Raw genomic sequence first — 18007 nt, forward strand, 5'->3', positions numbered from 1 at the left:
TACACACCCTTACGAAGAGCAGAGCATCCTTTCCTAACCACCTCTCCCTCTGCTTCCTTATGGTCCGAGTGCCTGTCAATCAAACCATAGCCTTTCCCTCCTCTTCCCCACGTATATTTGCATCCACCGTGTCACAGTGTTTTCACTGCTGCTTCCGACGATCAACGATGTGCACGGACTGATATGAATTGCGAAGCATCAGCAAGCTTGGCAAATTTTCAAGTACATGAGGTTACAGGGACGTCGTGAGGAGTAAGGACCGGATAGCAAGGCACACGCGTTAGACATTTTTGAAGAGTCATTTTGGACTTTCCGTGAAAGCGCAGCCACCGAGTTAATCAAACAAGTGAAACAGACCTGTGAAGGTTATCATTTTCAAGCTGACAGAGATTATACTTTGAGGAATAATGAAGCATATTTGCATCCTCCTGGTTTGTTCCGCGATGGTGTATTTTACGGGAGGAAAGGTAAGGTATTGTTGAATCTATATGGTTGCCTATGTCCTTTGTTTTGTGTTATCTTGAATGTCTTGATGTCTCGTGTCTGGTTAAAGTTTTTGAAGAAATATTAACATCTCAGAATGGTTACATATTTTAAATCCTATTTGATCAATTGTGCTGCTGGTTTATAAATTAGGCTAAACTAGACAAGGCAAGAGGCATGTCAGATTTGTGCGTAGGACTTGTGGGTGGAAGTGTAGCATACGCGTCTATTTTATAGAAAATGCACAAACGAACACCAAAATACAGACAGGCATAAGTCTCTGGATAGTGCTGCTTCTTTTGCCTCTTAACTGAGTGCCCAACTTTCGTTTGAGTTAACGTTATCAGAAATGTTGCATTCCAGCGTCTGGATTTAATGGAATCAACAGACTCCCCTCCTAGCTCCTGCAAATAAATCTAATTTTGAGTGGTTTCTGTGAAACCTGATTGTAGTCACGAGACACTGGTCATGATCTAACTGTAGTGCCATGGCCAACCCGCGTATTATGGTTTATGTGGCTAAAATGAATGACTCACCATTCACAAGGCAATTTTCAAACTCCATTATGTCATAGAAACCACAGTCTCTGCTTGCTTGCTTGCTTGATGTACAATTCTCTGTGCAAACTCCCGAACCATCACGTGTTGCCAGTGTCCACATGCATCCTTTCTCTTTCCTTGGATACAAAGCATACCCCTGTCTTCCAAGCCTCCATACCAAAAACCACAAAGAATAACATCTCTCACCTCCAAACTTAAGCACTGTTTTTCTTGATGTAAAAATAGATGATGGCATTGTTTGGTGTCAACAGTTTTGTTGTTTTGCAAAAGGTCAGTCACCACTGAGTTGAATCAAAGTATTATCCAGAAAGGTGTTGTCAAGCAAACATGTATCATTAAGTTGGTACTTGGTAGTAGGTATCATTGATGAGCATTTTAAGGTGGTAGCTTGTGTTGAACAATGCAGGGCAGAGATGGCCAGGAAATAATCAGTATAAAACCAGTGTGAAAGACACCTTCAACAGTTGAACATGATTCACAGAGTGGCCAACAGTAGTTACTATTGTCTACTTTACGGGTCATATAGGGGCACATCTATGTGTGAATTACTCTAAACTGTCATGTATGTCCAGAGATGAAGCACACAACCCTGGGGTTTATAGATAAGGGTGTCTGTGGGCCCCTCTTTCATGTCCTTCATGATACAGCCATTTATTTTAAATAAATAATTGAGCCAACATCAATGTGCACACAAATCTAAGGTTATTGAAGAAGTCAATAATGAACTGTTTGCTTTTATTATGCTATAGCCAGCCCTAACTAATAATATGTGATGTGGTTAGAACTTTTTAATGGTCACCACATTTCAATCCTCTTTCTCAATACAAGAACTGCTGCTTCAGTATGGTTTGCATGGTTCCAAGTGCTATTGTATTTGAACTATTCTCAATTAAATAAGGTTGACATGATTTTATTCACATTTTATAAAGCATCCCAACTTTTTTGGAATTTGGGTTGTAGCCAGTCTTACAGTTATTGAATAGATGTCTAACTTTGATGCAGTGTAGACTTAAAAATAAAGGCCTAGGCACATTTTCAAAATTGTATTTTTAACCTTCACTTCAGATTATGGGCGTGACCAGGGCATCATTTGACAGTTTCTTTAGCTGGGTACTCTAAGTTTGTTTCTAGCATGAATATTGGACAGAACCGTCCCAATAGTTCATGTAGCCAGCAACATGACTGATGAGGCTAAACTGTGTTGTGTGCTGACCTGTCTTTGGAGAGAATTTAGAAAGCTTCCGGTATTTTTGCACATCATCTTCAGTTACTAAACTGAATTGGTCAGCAAATTATCTCTCTCACTCACTCACGCACGCACGCACGCACGCACGCACGCACGCACGCACGCACGCAGACAGACAGACAGACAGACAGACAGACAGACAGACAGACAGACAGACAGACAGACAGACAGACAGACAGACAGACAGACAGACAGACAGACAGACAGACAGACAGACAGACAGACAGACAGACAGACACGCATCTGTCTGTCTGGGATAAAGCCTAAACAAGGAAGCTGTAGGGTCACTATCTTTCAGGAGTGGCTGAGACAGTTGAATCATCTAAACATTGAAACTAGTTGTAAGTGCCTATTTATCTGCTCAGTGGAGTCGGTAGGATGATTAATGCCTAATGACTAATGTAGGATGATTAACATGCATGGTAGAGCACCTGCAGGGGAAATGTTAACAAGCAACAAATAATTTTCCCACGATTAGAGGTTGGTCAAACTATACAACTGAAACATGAAGGCAGAAGGAAAATGATGGATGTGTAAAACTTTGTAAACTTCTCCCTGAGTCAACATTTCATATATCATCTATGTTTTCATGTAAGGACACCTGCTTTCTTTGACCAGTATTTTTTGGTTCTCCTCAGATCCTGTCTAACTTGTGGGGTTGGAAAGTTTGTGGGTCTTCCTTACTGTGACATGTTAGGAAGTGCCTCATTGGTCACCTCACTGTTTAGAATGGTTGGGATTGCCATTAGACGTGGAGCCTGGTTGGCTGGCTGCTCCCACTGATGTGATAAACAGCCTTGCTGTGAGGCTGGGACACAAGTGGGCAGGTGACACCAGGAGCCTGTGATTGCATTGCACATCAGCCACCGTCTGGGCCACAAGAGCAACCAGGTCTGAGTAGACCCAGGTGGACAGCCAGAAAAAAAACTAATTGGATCTTGTGGAAAAATATCCTGGCCTTGAGACTGTTTTGTACAAATGACTACAGTTTAAAACAGTATGGCTGTGACATGATTCGGTTTATACTGTATGGCTGTCATTGTCCATTGTATTTTTTAGTCAGTTATATAATGTAGACACCTGGTTTTGGGAAAAAGACTAGGTAGCCTAACTGTCATAAACAGCTGTGATCCCATACCTGTAAAATCTCTTTCTCTTTTATTCTCTAATGAGCCTAGCAAATGGGAGGGTAGTAGGAGAGAGGGGTTGGTGACGTGTTTGACTGTCTGTGTGGGGGTGAGTGTGTGATGGTAGAGGCCAGGTTCTGCTCTCTACATCAACCTCTCTTTCACGTTCATGAAAGAGGAATTTAGCATGGAGCCTGTAGGTGAGAGGGGGAGGAGAGGCTGAACCCTGGCCCGCCACCCTCTCCACGCCGGAGCCCACAACAACAGAGAGGCCAGTGTCGAGTGTTCTTCAGGCTTATCAAAACAAAGTTGCTCTCCTTTACCTCACTGTGGAGGCATTGGGAGGGATCTTAGCTTGTTGTACTACTTGTTCATTTGGGAGGTTCACAGTACATATGGACACTGACGTAATGAATGCTTCCATTAATTGGAACTGAAATCCCATTTGAGGGCTAGTTGAGATTTGCCCCAAATGTGCAGATGAACAGGTTATGATGCCATAGGCTTTGCCTGGAAGATGAGACCACATCAGTCTCACAGGGCAAAACAGTTGAGGCAGACATTTTGTTTGTAGTTGGTCACCCATCACTGACTTTTAAATAGATTTCATATACAGCTGTCTCCAAACATAATTATAGGTTGTTTAGAGGACCCCATGTTGTTCCCCTGAACTGCCTATTTAATCTATTTAAAACTGGTTTAAAAAGAGACTCAGAGAAAATTGTTTAATGTTAATTCAGAAAAAAGCATCTGCTGAGCAGTGTGTACTGAATGCGACCTTGAACTTGTGTCGTGTGTGTTTCTGTGCAACTGGTGTCGTGTATGTGTGCTCTGGATGGTCATGTGATGATCAGCAGTCCAACCTGGACATGCACTTCTGACTATACTGTACTTTGGATATTCATACCTATGTGTTTTTTTTTTCACGTCCCTCTGTATATTTAGATATGTATTTCTCCCAGAATATACATTTTCCTTAGTCTGCTCTATCCCCACGTATGTTTTTTCTCCGTACAGTCAGTCCCCAGAGTAGATTAATTGTACTACAAACAAAACCTATATTGACCATTTGATCACTCGTATGTTATGCAAGTCTGTTGACAGTGTGCAAAGCCGAGGCTGCTGTAGACAGAACCCCGGTAGGTGGACTGGACTGACGTCTCTTTCCCCTGCCTTGCATAAACCCCCATATATGGACGGCTTTGCTTTTCCTCAGGAAACGGGGCTGTCCAGGCCAGATGGTTTTTGTATATAGCACAGCTGTGCATGTTTCCTCTCCGCAGCTCTCATTGTTGACCATATCTCAGTGGAGATAAGACACAACAAGCCCGACTGGCCAGCCTGCCTGCACACCTCGACTCTGGGTGCTCTCACAGCAGCCCTACAAGCCCCACTCTGTCAAGGGGGATTCCGTGATCTGTCCACTCAGTTCCTGTAGGGACAGCCAGTACCTTTCAGTCAATGAGGCTTTCAGATGCTGAGGCCTGTACTAAGAAACTTTTTGGGAACCAAGATGTTAACTATAACATGATGCTAACATTTACTTTGTTACATGTGCTATCATTATATATTTAATGTCTATTGTAGGTTGGTGATTTTTCAGGTTTATAATTTTCCAAGTGAACCTAGTGTTTGGTGTGCTCACAGGAACCTGTGATTTCTGACACTTCATATTTAAAAACAAAAACAAAAAAACTGTTTAACTGCCTGACTACACTTAAAACGGAGTGAGTGGGTTCAAACACGCTCACTGAACAGTCCACCAGTGTTTGGTGTGCCAATCCGTCTTTACATTCTTTCTGCCAAATTACTCCACTCTGTTCAAACCCGAGATTAGCCTATATCTCACTAATGTGTTTTCCAGAATTGAGGGGAAAATACAGTTCTGGCCACTTTGCAGTCTCCACTCCAGTACACACGAAAACACAATTGAATGTGGGTGTGCTCTAGAGACTCCACTGATGAGAGAGATGTGTGAACAAGCTGCAGTCAGATTCAGAGGTGCAGTATGTATTCTGAATACAGCATCCATTAAAAATGTCAGGACCGCTTGGAGGAAATCCAACCACACTCAAGCTTGGATTTAAAGCCTTGTACTCACAAGCACAGTTATAAGTGTAGCTGTGAGCCATTTGGACACGTTGTTGTAACATCAATAGTCTTTAGTAATCACTGGTTGGAGTTGGGCTCGAGTGCCTAGTGAGCATAGCATGGCCTTGGGGGCTACTTATTGGTGTCCTTCATCTTTCTGGTGCAGAGAAGTGGAGATGGGGATGGGGATGTTTGCGGAGAAGGAAGTGCCCTGAACTGGTGATGAGCTTAAGAATTTTTTTTTTTAGAAATTGCAATAGTTGGAAATACATGGTCTCCAAAATTGGCCTTAATGCATGAGTGTCATATAGTTCAATAAGAATATTAGTTTGTCTACCTCTTTGTATAACTCTTCACCTGCCAAGTAGGCCATGTCCAGAGTTTTGGGCCAAAGGGAGTAATACTGCACCTAATGCTGCACCAATGATCCAATAGAGTAACAATAGGTCCTTATGCCTATCCCCCTTATGCTTGATCACATGACGGACAGCAACATGGAACCCAGCTGCAGCTTTGTGATTAAGGGTTTGAAAATGCAAGCTGGGCCTAAAAGTTTGGGTGTGTTCTGCTGAGCAGGTTAGAGCCCAATCTGCAATAATTCTTCGTCTTCGTCAATCGTCTTTCATATGAGAAAACAGTCAGTGCTTTACTTTCCATCTGATGCAAGTCACATCCTATGACGCTTATCACTCCTCATCATTGACTTAAAAGATTAATTAGAAGGATGTATTTCATAGTCAGTATTGCTAGAACTGTTTTACTGTTTTGTAACTGAACTGTTTTAGTACAAACAGGCTCTGCTGAAATTATACCTCCAATCCAAAATAATCATTATGCATCAACACGGTTTGGCAGTTCCTTCCACCATTCTGTCCTGAGACTTTGACTTTACAATGGAAAAGGCAAGAATGGTGCTTATTACACTTTTCTTGAGAAACATAAAGTTGGCAGTGTGACCAGTGTCCAAATCCTGATGGGAGGGCATGCTAGTTCACGTCTACAACATGCCATGCAGAGATGGAGCTTGATCTGATATAGAAGTAGATATGTTATCCCACACTAGGCTGCTATGTCCACCTACACAGTGTGACCACAACATGTATGTATCTCCCTCTCCTGCCTTTCTCCTGTGCTCCATGACATTTGCCCTTCATCAGACCAAAAGCTTGTCTGGAATTCAAGACTTCTTGTCGAGCCAAGATCTTTTCTTCCAAGGCCACATTTTTGTGGGTTTGAGGTCTAGCAAATGTTTGCGACGTTCAACAGGTCAAGGAAGTGTCCTGCACAGAGTATAACTGCTCCTATGCAACTTATTATTTCAGTTGCTTTATGTGACAAGGGATGTAAATCTAAAAGTTTATCAAGCATCATCAAAATACCTCAGTCACTCCTTGGCAAAATAAGTAAAGTTCTGACACTACGGCACGGCCTGTGAAAGGTCTTTGTGGAAAGGTCTAGAGCTAGGAAGCATACCATACATGCTTTTTACTCCAACACAGCTTATGGAGGATCCAGCTGTAAATCTCAGGGCCGTTCTGCTTCCTAAGGGGCTGTGATTGGCTGGAGGCCAGCACAACAGCAGGAGGGATAGGCATCACAGCACTGCATCGGGATCAGCGTGCGCTGATAGGGAAAACAAGCCTCCTTAGAATAGCTTTTAAACCCAAGATTCAGATGCAAACACACACACACAGTGTGAGTGTTTATCATCTGTGTTGGTGTTCAGTGCGTGTGTTTTTCGCATTTTGTGGCATTTCTCAGATGTGAAAGGCTCTCGCTATGACGACAGACATTGTTCCGGTTTGAGAGCCAAAAATGTACTTGTTTTCTTTTGGTTCCTTCCAAGCTGACAATTCCTCAGGCCTGAGGTGAGCTATGACTGCAGCGTGACCAGTCTGAGCCAATCCAGCCCCTTCACAGCAGCCAGCGCTGCACCTGTATTTGTGGAAGCATATTAAGAATACCAGACATGCCAGTGGTCTGAATGGGCTGCTTTTACCGGCGTCTACTGCTCAGCAGCACATTTAGAAGAGTGAAGACTGTGTGTGTGTGTGTGTGTGTGTTAGTGTGTGTGTGTTCATGCATGTATTGTGTGTACGTTTGTACTGCTGAATTAGCTCTATATCATCCATGACGCGGTCTGTCATCCCAAACATCTGGGCGCCTTGACGTAGTGTAAATCACTTGGTATGAATGAGATGGGAAAAGATGCCTGAGTTTCCATAGTCTACTACTGTACGTTCTGTACTACAGAAATAGTTTAAGCATGGTAATGGTTAGGTCCCAAGGAACACAATGTCAAGCAGCATGTAACTGTCAGTGAATCACTGTAAATATCCATGATTCAAAAAACCTTCAGCTCAAGTTATGTCTCAAGTCCTCTGTGGAATAGCTCCTTCCTGTTTTTCCTCATCTCTGGTCATGTTGCCTTTGTCGACTCGGAAACACCACTTTTAGCACTGAATATGTATGCTCACGCCAGTCAGCGGTGTGAACAGCCCTAGGCCCCCGTGGGGCTGCCCCGACCTGTGCCTGAGTCTAATGGGATGCAGCAGGCAGACCGCTGGGTTTGGGGAATCACTGAGTAATCGCCATTGTTAGTCTGAGCTCAGCCCTCCTTCATTTTCCACTTGATGTGGCAGTGCTGGAGTCATGGAGCTCTGGCTGTCTGTCTGTGGGAAATAGGAGACGCAGACTGCAGGGCCACGGCTGGGGGAACGCACAGGAAATCGACCGGCCTGTTTCATATTGAGATGACATTAGATGCAGTCGGCCCAGTGGATCGCCTGGAATGTGTGAAGAGGCAGCTTATGGTGGAGTGATTGTATTACCTCAGCTTCAGGGCCTGAAGGTCTGGATGAGATGGGCTTCACCAACCAAGTGTTTCATAGATGCAGTCCAGTAGGCTGACACTGAAGATACTGTAGGCTCACTTTAGCAGCTTTGGATGACCTACGTGGCCTGTGTTTCCCAGCCGTAGTGTCAGTCTTTGTGAGGAGGAACAGGCCAGAGCTTTCCTCCACCTGCGCAATGAGAGGTAGTGATAGCCCTCGAGACCAGACCGACTCGAAGAACAGGCTGTATTGTTCTCTCCACTGATTGCTATTTGCTTGAAGACACTTACTAGAGGCAGTGATACTGCAGATAAGGCGCTTAACAAGACAATGCTTTGCAATGGCTGGTGTCAGAAAGGAGAAAAGCATTATTCTAGTGTTTGAGTGAGACAGCACAGAGTGCACAGATTCGCCTGACTGGTTCCACAGCAGTATTACTTCCCCAGCTTTACCAAGGACATCTCAGTAGGAGATGGATGCTGCAGTGTATGCACAGTATCATTGGCTGTATTGTTGACACACTATACTGCCGCCTTTATGGTGAATTATAGTGAAGCGTTTTAAAGTGAAACTACATTTTACCCTTGTTGCTTGAAACCTGACTGTATAGGTAGCCTATCATTTTTCAGGCAAACTGTTCAACTACTCAATAGTTTCAGCTATTAACTACTTCAAGATTATAGAGTGTAACTTTAAGAGTAGAGACTCTAATAAGCATCATTACATGCTCATTATCAGAGTCCAAGTGAACAGAGTATGCTTGGGGTCAATGTGTTTCCCATACAGCTGCTGAAAATGTCAGTGCATGTGCATCATGTGCAGGACACATGAAAAGCTGTTTCAGTGGTGGTGCACCTCTAGGTTTTGTCAGGTGAGCCGACTGGAAGGACGGCTGGTGGGGAGGTGGAGGAGGAGGTGGAGGAGGAGGTGGGGTGTGGACAGGGCCCAGGGTTGTGTGAGGGGGTGTGGTGCTTGCACATCCAGGGAGAGGGCGGTCTCAGAGCTGCACACAATGGCAGGCCTGTGTCCCTGTGGCTCAGGTCCATCCCAGGAATGCACCATAGACTGTAGAAAATAGGAACGCACTCCTCGGATCACCTTCAAACACACACATCTCCACCTCCAACACACCCAAAGAGAGCACACACACACTTAGAGGTGACTCTCTCTCTCTGTGTGTGTGTGTGTGTGTATGCGCGTGTGTGTGTGAGCTGGTCATCCATGGTTGTGAGTGTGCATCAGTTTTAAACCCATTCCCCATTCTGTCCTTCTCTCCCCTGTTTCTGGTTTTCTGATTTGGACTTGGCCAGGCGCTCTAAACAAGGTTGGATTGTACCGCTTCAAAACTGCCACCTTTTCACTAAGTGATGTGTGTACATAAGTGATGTGATTGCAAGCTACAAGTGGAAATATATAATTTCTAAGTTACTGTTTTTCTCAGTTACTTTGGTGGATTGCTCAGATCAGAATCTAAATTCTTAAAACAGCCTGCTCAAACGCCATATCACCTTATCTCGTGTGCACATCATAAATGCAATTTCTCCCACAACTGCAAATGCTTTAGTTAGTACATCCATCTAACTGATTATGTGCAAATCTTTTACATTTTCAATTGCTACTGTCCTGTTGGTCAAAATGCACTGTTCTAGTTCCATGCTGAATAGTCCTACCTTATAAAACAAATAGGCCTTGCACCGCAATCTAGTCATTACATGCAAAAGTTTCCTATGTTTTACTGTAAATGTATTATTTTTCCTTTGCACAATCCTGCATTTTATTTTTTATAGTATAGTATTTTATACTGTAACAATGGCTATCGACAAATTATAGTATAAACAGTAAAGGGAAAAGACAAGAGATTGAAACATATGCAATCTGTCCCCCCACAAAATGACATGTAACTTTGCAGCTTTTACATAATAGCTATGACACACAGAAGAAATGTACTTCCTTGTGGGTTTTTCCATCAGAAAACAATTACAGAGTAAACTGTCACATTGATAATATGACAAAGCAATTTGACTACCTTATTCAAGAACATGGCATCATAACTTGTCAGTCGTATTGCACTGACAATTTCTTTGGCATAAATACTTGCTTTGAGACATAAGCTAAGCATTTTGATACAGTACACACTTTTATAGATAATCCACTATGTGGTGCAGTTTGCACTAACTGTTTTGAGAAATGCACTAACTGTTGTGCAACATTCGAGAAATGCACAACAAGTGACTGAGAAAACTAATATCTTAACAAAATGTTTTTTTCCATACAGAATAGCTTCCACAACATAGCTCAGGAACATCAGTAGTTGTGACCTTTGCCTCGTCCCATTGCCAAATATATTGATGAGTGTGTTATCGCAAGAACAGTCGTATGGACAGTGTATGCTGGTACCAATGGACTAAAAAAGTGCTTTGGTATTTTTGTCATTTATGTGGCACAGTAGCCAGCATTAATGCAGCACACACATAGTCCAGTGGGATATGATTCTAAAGAAAAGAACCTGGGCATATATACAGTATTTGGGCAGTGAAAGTCAGACCTGGTGGACCCCCCCTCCATGATGCCCAGTGGGGGAGCAGTGGCAGGCAGCTCAGTGTGCTGCTGAGAGATGCTCCAGCTCCCCAGGGAGGCCTGCCATTCAGCACAAGGCTGTGGAGATTCTGTACCATTGCATATCACTCTGTGTTTTAGGCTCTCTCAGCTCCAGACACGCTATTTATATTCAGCTCATGGACAAGATGGAGTAGGCAGTTGCCCCTGGGAAGCCTTTAGAAGATGTGGAAATATGTTTCTTTGGTGCTCAATAGATACATAAAATCTTTTTAGTATTCATAATGGAGATCTGTTTATTCTTAGTGCGTTGTCATTGTGTGTGTGTGTGTGAGTGTGTGTGTGTGTGTGTGTGTGTGTGTGTGTGTGTGTGTGTGTGTGTGTGTGTGTGTGTGTGTGTGTGTGTGTGTGTGTTATTTGTGTGATGAATGACATGCATCATGGCTTTGTCTGAGAGAGGAGATTCCCCAGACACACTCAGCTGTCAAACACTTACAAACACGCACACATGCACACACACACACACACACACACACACACACACACACACACACACACACACAGAGAGAGAGAAGGCTTAAATGGCTTTATTTAAACATCTCTCTCCTTTCAGCCTGGGCCCTGTATTGTGCAGGTTTAATCATCTTTCTCCCTCAGTGCGTCTGAAAGGCAGGGTGACTGGCCTCATGCTATTGTGAGCTCCCTGTCCTCTTTGAAGCCAGACTCTTTGGCTTTTTTCTTCTTACACCCTGTTTATCTGTCCTTCTTTTCACACTACCCGAGCAAAGTCTGGAAAATGGCACTCATCTCTTCAGTGTCAATGTTTATTTGTTGAGTGAATACACAGAGAATCAAGGATGGACACATGCACGCACACACGTACACACACACACACACACACACACACATAGACACACCCACACACCCACTCTGTCTCATACACACATAGACAGTGTGTCAGCTGTCTGGCCAGTAGCAGCACCAGTACAAAGCAGAGCAGGAAGAGGGGTCATAGTTTAAGAAAAACAGACATGGCAGCCTGTGTCATCCTCCAAAACACTATCAGTCATCAGTAATGATGGGAGCTGCTCCACAGCTCCTCCTATGCTCTCTTACAGGGTAAAGTAGTTCATCCTCAGGGATGAACAGTCGGACATTTTGAAATGTGGGATGTAAATGTTTTTAGAGGGGGCTCCTTGCCTGGGAGGGAGACTTTTGTTTTGAAGGAGAAAGTCAAACATTCCTCTCTTTCTCAGCTGTTTCTAGGGAAACGGTGGTGTGGAGCTGAACGTCTTGTTTTGTTTGTGTGCCACAGAAGAGTGGGGTTCCTGCGCACCACCATATCTCCCCAGCTTTTATTGTACTGTAGTTTTGCCCATAGGCCTATTTATCATTTGGCCAACATCCAAGTAGTAAATAGTTGATGGCTATCAGTAATTAAAGCAACACAATGTCATTATTTTTACCTTAAAATAATAGCTTCAAACGTATCACTCTACACCTCTGACTTCTGACTTTGCCAGTGTGACCCCGATACACCTGGTATTGCGCTGTGTAGCATTGTTGTCATGGGTAGGACCATGGCCCTTTTTGTCGCCTTTAGCTCCTTAGCACTGAATGGATATCCAGTACCTTGAAAATTGCTGAAAAAGAAAATTGCTTCGGTGTTCTTTTTAATGATCCCATGTAAGCTGAATGAACTTTGGCTGTGGAATCAGTGGCATGGTAAAGCTGTTGAGTTGCTTTGGGCCTGCCTGTTTGCTTTTGGGAGGGTAAATGGCAGAAGAGTCTACCTTAGGGTCTGTTATGAAAAACTCTGCCTTGTTCAGCCATGTGAATCATCTACATTGTTGTGCTTCCAGGTCAGAGCACAGGCTCCTTCCACTGTGGATGACCTGTACCTGGAAGATCAGGCGTCTGGAGATTTCCCTGTAGACGACGATGACTTCAACTCTGGCTCGGGATCGGGTAAGAGTTACACACACACGCGCACACACACGCACACACACACACACTCCTGACCAAATCTTTCAGTGGAAAAACCTGGAAAGACTGCTGCGTGTGTAATAGTCCTATCGTGTTATATTCTGCTATTGCTTAGAACCAGATTGCTATGCATGTAGCCAATTGGATGACATCATGGGAAGCACTTCCAAGATGAACAAACTGGGTCAGGCGAAGCACTCGCCTCTGCCACGTGTGAATTCAGCTTCACATGTCGCTGGATACAGTCTGTTTGTTTTTACAGTAAAACTGCAACGGATCATGAATGAATAAAGTCATTTTACAGTCGGTGGCGCTGAACATATGCCACATGTTATTTCTGGACATGCGAGGGGAGCAGAGGCGGGGGAGGCCTCAGATGTGGCTCTCGCTCACGCACCTGGCTCTCAGGGTCCCGTAACGAGAAGGACGTGTCCAGGACCGCCTGCTCTCTGAACTGCTGCTGGCATGTTGCTTAAAGAAAACAAACCGTGTTGTCTCGCTGCGGAGACTCGCTTAAGTTCATCATGCCAGTCAGAGTTCTGAAGAACTGAACCTGAAGTGTGGGCTGATGCGCTGTTAGTCAAGTTCACGGAAGGGTTATTATGAGAAAGGAATAAAAAGTGCTTTTAAAAAGCTTTTTTTCCGTTATGTTCTATCAAACTCAAGACCTCCCATGTTCTTAGCATACAGCAGTGAGGTTATGCTGCTGACTGTGAAAGGAATGTTCTCTGTTATTTGATAAGTTTCCGGCGTTTTGCCTTTGGCCTCTCTAAGTTTACTGCCAGTTCTCTCGTGCTATTGGGTTTGCTTTGAGATTGCTGGTTCTGCTGTAGTCCTTTTGGCTGTGGTGGTTTGAGTTTGCTGGCTGCTCTGTCTGCCATTGGCTCTTCTTGCTTTTCACTCCCTGAGCTGAAAAAGCCATTGGTTGTGCTTCGACGTATTTTGCTGCACAGTAATTGGCTGTACCCTGTGCTGACTTTCATTACTCTGATGTTACAGCATGGAGGATGTCTTTTCTATGCTGTATGGGTTTTGTCTGTGAAGGAGCTGGCTTTGTTGTCCGGCCACTGGTGTGGTGTTGAGACTGCTGGTCATGCTGCGAGCGCTCTCGCTGTGTGCTGGGGCTTCTCCCGCTGCTGCCAGACAACAGGGACGGCCATGTGAGGAGCAGACAGATGTTTGTCTTGCGGTCGCGTGCGGTCAGCCAAGACCAGTGCAGTCGGCCAACAGATGTCTGCTGGAGAGCTCCTCTATTATTTATGGAACTTTATTACATTCCTCACCTCAGTCTATTACAGTATGCAGGCTCAGCTTGTTGCTACACACACACACACACACACACACACACACACACACCTAGGAAGGGTATATACATGCACACACACACACACACACACACACACACACACACACACACACACACACACACACCTAAAAAGGGTATGCGCGCACACACACACACACGCACACCTAAGAAGGGTATATACATGCACATGTTCATGCGCACACACACACACACAAAGGGATGATAATATGTAAGGGATAATGTATAGAACGCCGGTTATTATCGGAAAATAAGTACCGACAGGGCGAACAGTCTTGGGAGACAACAGTTTATATAAAAAGTCAATAAATAACGATTTCAAATCAGCTGTTACCGATCTACTTGCGGTAGCGTGAAGCAAAAACCTGTTGCCATTGGCAGCGGTCATTATACAAAAATAACTGACCTCAGAACGTTGGGGAGGCCCATTCAAAGTGAATGGGAGCTCCCTCAGCATTCCAGAGAGCCGTATAATAAGATATGATAAGTTGATGGCCAGCTAGCACATATGTTGATTGATGAAATTTGCATCTGTGCCCCCTAAACGAATACATGTCAAGTACACACACACATCTATCCATAGACCAGCGTATAATATACAATGGTGCTGAAATGGTTTCCAGGTGCAAGTTTGATATGTAGCTATTCCCATATATTATAATCCTGGCTAATTTAGTTCAATAACACCTGATTTTCTTCCATTGTTCAATTCCTGTGTGTGTACCTGGTATTTCAGGATACAGTGACGATGAGGACGAGGCGATGATCAGGAGGGTTTTGAATGGCAGTGCGGAGCCTGACGTGTCCCCAGACGCCTCCGAGGCCCCAGACTCCACCTCCCCCAGCACAGACACGGCCACCAGCGAGGAGACGCTCACAGAGACCACAGAGGACGACACCACACAAGACACGGCCTTGGGAACCGAGGTGCGTCTCTCCGCTTCATCTAGGTTTGGTTGTGTAATGTGTAGCCTTAGCGGTTCCTGTCAGCGTTTTGCACAGGGGCTTTCCGAGCCTTCAGCTTCAGCCTGTGCTGCTGCTGCTGCGTAGGCTCGTAGTTAGCCATTCTATTCACAAGCATACAGGAACCGGTAGGCTACCATAAAAAAATGACATCCTGTATTTTCTGGCGTTTTGTTTGGGGGGTTTCCTGCCTCACGTCAGTGGTCTGCTTCCTGGGGTTTTGACACCATTTGCCCCCTTTGTTTTGTCTCAGGCGCCGCTGGACGCTACAGAGGACTCGCTCCTGGAGACCGAGCCCAGCGGAAGCCCCGTTGACCGCAGCATGGGACGAAATGAGGATTTGCATGATGTCCGCTCAGAAAACCTCTTTCAGAGAACTGAAGTGCTGGCAGGTGTGCATCATAGAACCCCAGTCTTATTCATCAAGTGCATCCCTCCCAGTGTTATGGCCATCATTCTTTCAAAAAAGACCAAATACCTTAATTGCATTTGTATGGTACATTTGGAATGACAGCATTGTAGGATATTGGACAAAGGTGTCTGCTAAATAACTATAACCATAACCACAACCATATAGCTGTGAATATACTGACCTTTATATGAGTTGTGTGTTTTTCTTGTCTGACTCTGTGTCTGTGTCTGTGTCTGTGTCTCAGCGGTTATTGCAGGAGGAGTTATCGGCTTCCTATTTGCTCTCTTCCTCATTCTTCTCCTGGTCTACCGCATGAGGAAGAAAGATGAAGGAAGCTATGACCTTGGGGAGCGCAAGCCCCCCATCTCAGCCTACCAGAAGGCCCCAACCAAGGAGTTTTATGCTTAAAGACTTTGGCCTCAGTCCATGAAAACATCACCACAACAAAATCTCTCTAGACTGAGAAACCATTACATGATGCCTTGGCATAAGGAATTTATTAACACCGATTTCTTTCAAGCCAACTAGGGCGTAATTTATCAAAAAAGTTCTTTTTTAAAAAAAAAACAAAAAAACAATGTTTGTATTTTTTGCCATTGTTGGAGGAGTAAATTTAAATGTGACAGTGACATTTCTTATGAGTCATGTTTAGTTGTGGACTACTTTTAAAATGTAGAGCTACATATTTGTGTTTATAAGAACAAAAATGGAACGTATGGAATATAATGTGTTGTACTATCATTTTTAATTAATATCTGCCATTGATATTGAATGTTTTATTAACATTTTGAAGACAAAATTGTCAATACTGTTCAAAGAATCTGTTGCTTGTTTATAGAAACAGGAAATTGCAGAAGACAGGATATGCTTTTCTCCTTTAAGGGTACAACAAGTTTTGTGTGATTTTGTTTTCTGTCCACGAAAGGCTTGTCCAATTTTCCTTTGCTATATGCAGGCTTATTTACTTTCACACATGCATCATGTGTGCATCATGTAAAAAGTCATCATTAAGATGTTTGTACATGCTGCCTTGTGCTCCTGTACACTTAGCCAATCAACTCCTCCGAAGTGTTCTTCATGGATGGATGAAGTGCACATCAAGCAGGGTGCTATTTGCTGATCACAAAAAAATGAGGCACAGCTACGCAAAGGACCTGGATGTGCCTGCCAAAGTGCTCAAGGATTGAGGGGTAAACCAAGTGTGGGTAGCAGGGTCAGGCTTTTTGCTGAGAAATTACAGATGAATTGAAACACAGCTGGTCTTAAATATACTTGAAAATGGCCAGGAACATTCCCTTCTACCAGTATCCCACATCTGCTTCCATACTTTCAACTAGGTGTTTTCAGTTTGTTCTGCAGCTTTTAACAGTTCATTGCTTCATTCTTTCACATATGTTGAGTGTCATCGCTTTGTGGGGTTAACATTTTAAAGACGGCCCTTTAACAAAAAACAAATGTTTTTTTATGAAAAAGTAAATGTTTCTGTGTAGCACTCAAGGTCTCTGAATAGGCTGACCAAAGACAAAAAAGACTGTGTCTTAATGATCAAGGCCAATATTGCCTCATGAGAAGTGAAGGATTATTTGGTATTAATTGTACATGTCCAAGGAGATTATGCCTCATGATGCCGGGTAAAAGAGTCCATACTAATGACTGTATCACTCTGTCACTTGTGGTCTGCAAGTAATAGATTGAAATGATTAGCTGTAATACCACAAATCAGTTGGAGGTTAAACCCCTCTATGAGATATCTCCTAATCAGTATTATCACACTGAGGTACGCGCTTGCCCCTTTTCATTTCTGTATTGGTACCAATTTCAGAGTAGCAGTCACAGTGTTCAGATTGCCTGTTTGGTTTAAGATTTTTTTTTCTCACAATCTATCATATGTTTTTGACCTGACCAGTTTTAGTCTGTATATTTTAATACACAATAATTTATAGATGAGATTAATTTATATACAACATAATCTGTGTTATAATTATAAAAAATGTATGTTCTCAGTCCTTAAAGTGCCTACAGTTCTGAAATAAACATTGGAGATGTGTACAAACGTGTGATGCTGTGTGAATACAACACTGTGGGAAGGAGGATGTGAAAAAGGTAACTCTACTGAGCCATTGAGCTGAGGTGAGATGCTCCTACATAAAGGCACAAAGTAAAAGTAGGCTATCCACCTCACCACCATCATCATCATCATCATCATCAGTAATTGATTTATTATTATTGGAATCCAATGATTAGGCCTAAGTCAAAATCTCAGATTGTGTAAAACTGAAGGATCCTGGCGGCCTGGCCCAGTTTGTAGCCTAATGCAAAACTAACTGGGATCCACAGTCCACCAGTCACTCTATTTCATCAGGTCCCTTTCCATAGGTGTAGAAAGTCAAGCACCTAGATTACGAATGCAGACTGCATGGTGCTT

The 18007-nt window shown here is 43.5% G+C and overlaps 1 protein-coding gene across 1 annotated transcript; it reads left to right on the forward strand.

Annotated features, from left to right (window-relative positions):
- Window positions 1-138: 138 nt before the first annotated feature.
- Window positions 139-17635, forward strand: LOC134083319 (syndecan-2-B-like). The gene is made up of 5 exons (XM_062539603.1): window positions 139-467; window positions 12760-12865; window positions 14944-15134; window positions 15424-15562; window positions 15827-17635. Exons 1-5 carry the CDS (start codon window positions 408-410, stop codon window positions 15988-15990), a joined length of 660 nt encoding a protein of 219 aa, XP_062395587.1. The 5' UTR covers window positions 139-407; the 3' UTR covers window positions 15991-17635.
- Window positions 17636-18007: the final 372 nt, after the last annotated feature.

Source organism: Sardina pilchardus, chromosome 6 (genome assembly GCF_963854185.1).
Source record: "Sardina pilchardus chromosome 6, fSarPil1.1, whole genome shotgun sequence".
Lineage (NCBI taxonomy): Eukaryota > Metazoa > Chordata > Actinopteri > Clupeiformes > Clupeidae > Sardina > Sardina pilchardus.